General features: G+C 38.1%; 1 protein-coding gene across 7 annotated transcripts in view; it reads right to left on the bottom strand.

Moving 5' to 3' along the window:
- Positions 1–7,500, bottom strand: part of LOC138003308 (Golgi-specific brefeldin A-resistance guanine nucleotide exchange factor 1-like) — a 59,276-nt gene that overhangs the window by 41,744 nt on the left and 10,032 nt on the right. For all 7 annotated transcript variants that reach the window (XR_011123484.1, XR_011123483.1, XR_011123482.1 and 4 more), the window contains exons 8-13: positions 5,072–5,548; positions 4,122–4,338; positions 2,822–2,906; positions 2,222–2,357; positions 1,670–1,768; positions 10–102 (exon numbers count right to left, since the gene is read on the bottom strand). Coding sequence is in view for 2 of the 7 variants with exons in the window: in XM_068849309.1 (XP_068705410.1) it covers positions 10–102; positions 1,670–1,768; positions 2,222–2,357; positions 2,822–2,906; positions 4,122–4,338; positions 5,072–5,548 (1,107 nt within the window). In the remaining 5 variants the exon portion in view is untranslated. The remainder of the gene's footprint in view (positions 1–9; positions 103–1,669; positions 1,769–2,221; positions 2,358–2,821; positions 2,907–4,121; positions 4,339–5,071; positions 5,549–7,500) is intronic.

Here is a 7,500-nt window from a genome sequence, read left to right as displayed (position 1 = left end):
ATCCGTTACCTGGTTTATAGCATCCAGGATCAGTTCTCTTTTCTCGTAATGAACACTTGGAAGGTCCAACGCTAAAATGTCCATCAATTTTTTGAAGAACATCTGAAAAACAGAAGATGTTAACGTTTCATAGCTTAGATCTGGTTACTTTAATTTACTCTTTGATTATAAACATGGATTCTGAACAAACGGGTTCAGTTGCTAGTCAAAGCGGCAAAAGCTAATAAAAAGTTTGACGGAATAATTGTTGATTGCTTGTTGTAACGTCAACCTGCTATTCTGTTGTTGTCGTTGTCTGCTCATATGGTCATAGTACTCGTTTGTGTAAATGTCGGTATGTGTATAGATCTTTTAAAACAAAAAAAGAATTTTAAAAAAGCGGGTCGTAGGCCATTTCCAAGTTCATGTCTGCCTCTTCTTCAAAGTGAAAATAACTTTTCATTCACATTTGAAGTACCACAAAAAACTTCGCTTTTGCTTTGAAGAGAAGGCAAACATGAACTCGGAAATGGCCTATTCTCAAATGCAAACGTTTTTCCATTTGACTGTTCCTTTCTCAACCACTTAGAAACAAAGTTAACTACCAGAGCACAACTTGAAGTGCTCCATATTCCCATCAGATTCATCTGAGCATTAGCCCTTGTGATGGAAACAGGCCCACACGAGGACAGAGAAAACTCTGAAGAGGGAGGTGGGAATTGAACCCACGACCTGCGGATAAGAATACTGTTGCAGGCCATGGGAATTTAAGACGTCAATTCACAGCAGTGGTTTTTTTTTTTTCAGATGTAGGCCCTGTCGCACTGTCCATGTGTTGTCCCGTTCCCATCAACTGGGCTACGGCTCAGATATATTACATGGGAATATTCGGCACTTCAACACACATCACGGTAGTTAACTCTGTTGAAATGTAAGTACTGCACAGCTAATATTTGAAAAAAACGTTTCCCTTCTTTCACTGAAAAGAAAAGCCGAATTCAAGTATTTTTCAGCCTCATTTTCAAACGAGTCCGAGTGCAAACTCTTTCTTATGAAAAATATTGAGTGTAACATACATATGTAAAACCAACGTTCACAATTTTTTTAAATTTTTTAAATTTTTATTGGTCTAGATCATTTACAAGAAACAAAACGCAAATTACAAATACACACAACAGAACGCTACCAGACGTACGGGACCTTTTGCACATTGTGGCATCAATTCAATTTACAGTAGAGGGAAAGGAAAAACAAAGAAAAAACCCATAGAGTCACCTGCATAAACAAAACTAGAGTGAGAAGGTCAACTTTTCTTAAACATATCCAATTGTTTATTCTTTGTAGCTATATTACGAAGAATGGCAATTTTATTACACAGGAGCAAGACAAAGCACTCAAAGTCAAGAATTCCATTGTTTACGTTTGTTACAAATTTCGGACTTTGCAATAATTAAGGCCCTTTATTTCTGATTCCTTTATAAATTTGATTGCTTGTGTTGGTTGTTTTTGACTAAAGTACTTTATGAAAATTACATGTACTTGACTTTCCCCTATTGCCAAGCCAAGCAACTTGTTTCTCATCCTTCCCACAGATGTATTACACCTTACACATCTTAGTTGCATTTGAGCACTTAAAAACTATGCATAAGAATGGAAGTTAAATTAATTAAAGGAATTTATTTTTTCAAACCTCCATTTGAAATTTTAGGTGCGTTCGGAGGCCCTCAAAGAGTAAGAAACAAACTCGAAGTGCCATGGTGAACAAACCAAGAAAATCGCACTGAATCAGCTGAAAAGCCAATAAAACCAGAAAAGTATTAGATTAGTTCAAAGATCAGGACACAAGTTGCTGTATTAAAGATGGATAATATTAATGGTGTCTCCTAGCGGCAACTACTATCTAATAGCTAGATTTTTTGCAATGAAGATGAGGAAACTGATTGGCCGGAACATGTATCAAGGTCAAAGCAAGCAGAAGGAGATTTCAGTTTCTTTATTGTACTTTTCCGTACAAAGCCTTTATGCATGGTTTGACAGGGAGACGACATCCTAGGAGCAATGTTGTGTGGTTCACTATACTTACTTTTCTACAGGTTTCCTTTACTACCGCAAGTTTCCTTTACAAGTTTCAAATCAAGATATGTATCTTTTTATCGATGGCGATTCGGGTTTACTTTAATAGAGCCATCACAAATGCATTTCCGAATGTATTTCTTTAAAATACTTCACCGCCTATACTCACCCAAAATAGGTTCTTGCACATGTCATCTTTAACGTAATTCATTAAAGACGGAAAAGTCCCAATGTGGTGTGCACCAGACTCTAAAGCAACAGTTAACAAAGACAACCCCATGTGGATCATGGCTTCTGAATTGTGCCTAAGAAAAGGAAGCAAAGGAAAGGAACAAAATCCATTCTGGTTTTATTAGTGACGGAGGTGGAATCAAAGACAGAGTCAAAGAAGCCCTGAAGTAAAAACTGCACAACAAAGATGTGAGAAACAAGTCAATGGAATAAGAGTAGAAAAGACCTCTGGTTTCTGCTTTTGTGTGAAACTGAATTCTAACATTTGTAAGCAGGGTCACTTGTGTGGCATTCACAGCACACATTACAGGGAGGCAGTGCGGCCCCACATTTAGGGGCCTTGAGATCCTGGGATCCCAGGTTCAAGACACGTTCTGACCACTGGTTGAATTTGTTGCTGGTAGTCCTGGTTCAACTTCTCAGTTGCACTTGTACATGTAAATAGTGAAAACTAGCCATTAATTAAGGTTATGATTTCCACAATTCTAAATCACTATTGAAATAATAATAATAGTTGTAGTTATGCTTCCCAACTCACCTGTCATGAGGATTGATAAGAGAAATGAGAAATCTGAACAACTCCCTGGTGCATGGTAAGCCATAAGGAACTAATGGACCTGAACCTGTCATTTTGTCAAGACATTGACAAAATTAATTAGTTTTGCACTTTCCTGAATATTACTTTTTACCAAAATGACTATATGAATGGAGTGTGACGAGTAACCTTTGACATAAAGTGAGGTTGGGGTTGATGTTGCTTAAAGGGGCAGTGTCACACTATTTTAATCGAACTTCAAAACACTAAAAGACGCCCTTGCATCCATGAAAACCAAAAAGTAATGCTGTTACAGTAGTTTTGTTGCTAATGACCATTGAAGTGCACTGAAGCTTTTTTTTGTTGTCTGCGGCCAAGGATGGAAAAAAACTGGCCAATTTTTTCAAGTTTGGAGACTGTGTTTTCAGAAAGAGACTAAAAATTAAAAACGAATAGCTTTTTGTGCTATAAGTATATCTCATACATGTATGTTGTCAGTAGGTTGTCAGAAATGTACGTGTGAGCAAATTAAAGTAATAATAATAATATTATTATCAAAAGCACGCATAGAGGCAAAGCGAGTGTCAAAGCAAAGATAGTGAACAATTAAAAATCATATTCGAATGAGAGAAGTGATACCCACACTTAGCTGATCAATGTTAATTTTTTTTTAAGCAATTGTCGCTCTAATAGACACCTGAAAAATTCAGGTGGCTCCAACAGGCTTTGAACCCATGACCTCTGCAATGCCGCTGCAATGCTCCATCAAATGAGCTTTAAGTTTTTCAGTTGTTAGCTGGTTAATTTGAGGTGCTCATTTGTTCCCATGAAGGACTTTTCTTCGAAAATCATTATAGTTTTTACTCCTTTTAAACAAAAAAAGTGTCTTAACAGGGCAATAATTATTAATTTACATTTTAAAAAAGCCTGAAAGTCAATTCATTTATTCATGCTTTTGACAATAAGTACACTAATAACAGACAGAGGAAATAACAAATCACCTACTTTTTTCTAATTTCCCTGGCTTGGATCATCAAGGTACAGCGTATATGCCTACCCTGATTTAAACAGTGACTAAGGGCCTGTTTCTTAAAAGTCCCAAAACTTTCTGGACCCTTTTCGGGTGTCGCAATTCTCTCTGTATCTTAGGAAGGGACAGGGTTTCAGTCATCAAACTTCACAATCACTTTTCTAGTTTATTCTTGAAAACATACCAAAAGACCAAATTTTTAACACACGAGAAATTCAAGGGACTTTTGATGCCAGGCCCTGGGTATGTAGTTTATCTATCAAGCTTTAGTACCTTCTTTAACAGGTTCCTGAGGAGTGAATCTCACACCACGAGGGTTGACATAGTCATCTTGCTGTAAGCCTGACTCTGTGTGAATTCCTTCCGTTATTTCTGATAAGTCCTCAGATCCCACTGTCTCTAACGACGCTGTACTGCCCATGATTTCTTTACTGTCCTCATTACAGTCCTCTTCTGTCATAAGAATGCTCACCACACTTTCCTGCTCATCCTACAAGTAATCACAGTTTATGATAAATGTGAGCATGGTCACCCATTCTCAACTTCTCAACTTAAATTTACCATTATTTTTAAAAATACAACCACACTTTCGAACGAACATGTTTCGATGTTTCAAGCACCACCATCAGCCAGAGTGAGTATAACTTACATATATACATGTACATGTATATAATTATAACTATCAATAAATAATAATTTGTAACTCAAGTTATCACTTAGTACAGTTTGAGTTTAAGAATAATGCACAGTGAAGGAAAAGCAGTTTACAAATTAAGCAGAACTATAGTCAATTCTGTTTCTTCACAAGCACATTGACAAAAGAGACGGATTTCTTTTTGAAATTCTTTCTAATGGTAGAAGAATGTAATAAATATTTATGCAACATTAAGTGCTTACACTGACACATTCTTCACGTTTTTGTCAAGTGTACATGTGTACCTCTTACCTGTGGGGAAACTATTTTGTTGCCGTGACTCCCAGTAACACTTAAGACTTGCAAAGGTTGTTACATGTAGCACTAATTCCATGTGTATTAATGTCTTGTGATTAAGTGTACGAATAACTGACTTATTGAAAGCTAACTAGCACGTGCACCTGAAATGGCTAAATCATGTGATTTAAAGTTGACCAATCTTGGCTGATCACTTTGCAACAAACAAAACAAAACCAAGAATTCAAATGTTGCCTTGCCAAACAGTCCTTGTATGCAGTTCACAACTTACTTGCATTGCAACTTTGTCACATCTTGATTCTGGTTCCTCTTCAGATAAAACAACTCCCTCCATGCTCAAATTATCAGATTCACCCTCCCGGGAGTCTTCCGTCATCAGTCGAGATGCCACTGATGGTTCACCCTTGGGTATGGGCTCTGTGGTGTCAGGGCACTCTTCAACAGGCTTCTCTGAGTCCCCACAAGGGATAGAGCCTTTGGGTGACATCTCAAGTTTTTCTTCAGCCTCTTCACTGACAGATCCTTCACTTTTTTTGTTGTTAATATCCATGTCTTGGTCAGCTTCCTCCTTGTCTGTCCTACCGATGGCAGATTGTTCTGGCTCTGTACTTGCTGGTTCTAATGAGGCTGTCACTGCTGCTGGTGAGCTTGCTGCTGCAGGTGGAACTTCTTGTTGTGCTCGCCGTGCTTTAGGTGACATATGCTTTTTCCTTTTTCCAGTAGAAATGGCTCCAGCTCTTTTGAACACCTTAAAAATGATAGATTAGTAATGATGGGGGCATATATGAAAAATATCAAACAAAAATGATCAGTCAAATGCGTTAAAAATGTTATCAATTCTAACACACTGTATTGGTGTGCATGGTTGGCTTAGTTGGTTGAGCCTCGGGCTACTGTGCGGGAGATCGTTATTGTAAAAATGTATATGCCCAGTGAGTTAATAGCATCTGAGAAGTTAGTACCAGCGTGGGAAACTGTAGCAAAGATGTCTTGCATGGAGAGCCCACCCAAGTGAAGAGGCAAAGCATGTTTGCGTGCATCAACTGTAATGTCACGAGCATCAATGTATTACTGTGATCTAAGTTTTCCAGTGGGTCCAACAAGGACCAACATTGCCAGCCTGTTCAAAGGGGTTAAACGGTGGTATGGAGGTGATGTCGGCCATCCTCAATTAAAGGGCAAAAACATAACAACTTTGACACTGGCATGGTATTAGCCCAATCATCACCAAATATAGTATCTAAATCTCGAGGATACTAACACAACATAACTAACATTCCATCATGGCCACAAGCACATTCCTTCTCCTAGGCTCCCGCAATATAAATAATTATAGGTTTGCATTAGGCATAATACAATAATCACAGGATCAAAATTCCCGCCGGACCAACAATCAGAGTATTTAAATAACTGAGGAAGTGCTGCCTTCATAACAACAGTTAGACTCTCCAGTCTTCTCGGATAAGGACAAAACACCAAAGCAGGGCTCGAAATTGCGACCAATACGGTCGCATTTGCGACTAAATTTTTCCCTTTGCGACTAAAATATCTGGAGAAGTCGCAAATTTGCGACTTGTTGTCACCTTCGTTCTTTTGAAACAAAAGGGTTAGCAGTTGCCACTTTGCTGCTACTTTTGCTAAAATAAACAAACAAATAAATGACAAAATTATTTTGTTTCTCGTTGTGAATTTTCTCTGAAGGTAGCGTAATTGTTTGGTAATTTAGCTGCGATGTTACGTGCACAGCTCCATTCCTTCGATCATTCGCCATTTTCAGCAGTTTCTTTACACACAAGTACTGCGGGCTCATATTTTTCTGCTAAACCGCTGACAACACAATGCAGCGCGGCGATTTTGCGACTACAATTTGCGAAATTGCGACTAAATTTTGGTATCTTATCGCAAAATGCAACTGGATTTTTTCGTTAATTTCGAGCCCTGCAAAGGTCCTGTCTCTTAAATGTTCATCACCCTGTGGGACGTAAAAGAACCCCCACACAATTTGCGAAGAGTACCAGATAAATTAGTAGACTAAGTATGTCCATAAATGCCCCCAATTAGATGACCACATAATTGTCTCAATGAGTGTCACGAAGAGTCTGTCCCCTTGCTCTCCTAGCTCTCCAACTTCAAAATCACTTGTGTCTTGGAATACAGACAGTTTGTCACAAAGAGTTTCCCCAAATGCTGCTTCTCAAGTAGGGATAAACAGTTCCATTTACCTTAAGCTAAAAAATAATGCTAACCTTTACCCTCACCTTATTGTTGGACAGCAAATGCTTCGGTAGGTAGCAAATGCTTAGACTTAATTAGGGACAATTTGCTTTGAGTATCAAAATTGGGCATACATAGAGGATATTACATGGCCGCGCGGAGATACGAAACTTCTCTTCGAGTGTCGAAGAATATGTCATGAGTGAGTGCAGCGAACAAGTGAAATATTTTTCAACACTCTAAGAGAAATTTCGTATCTCCAAGCGGCCATGTAATATTCTGTTTATTATATAAACACCAATGAAATACTATATCATTCCACAAAATGCACCGAAAGGTGCGATCTTTATATGTAACCATAGCAACAGTGATCTTTTCATGTGTGAAGATATCATGTTTTCGCACGAAAGCTCACTTGGTATTTCATTGGTGTTTATATAATAAATACATCTAATTACTGTAGGTGCATTTCTACACATTAGAAAT

The sequence above is a fragment of the Montipora foliosa genome, chromosome 5 (genome assembly GCF_036669935.1).
Source record: "Montipora foliosa isolate CH-2021 chromosome 5, ASM3666993v2, whole genome shotgun sequence".
Taxonomy (NCBI): Eukaryota; Metazoa; Cnidaria; class Anthozoa; order Scleractinia; family Acroporidae; genus Montipora; species Montipora foliosa.
The sequence above is the reverse complement of the archived record's forward strand: the minus strand, read 5'-3'. Positions and strand labels throughout refer to the sequence as shown.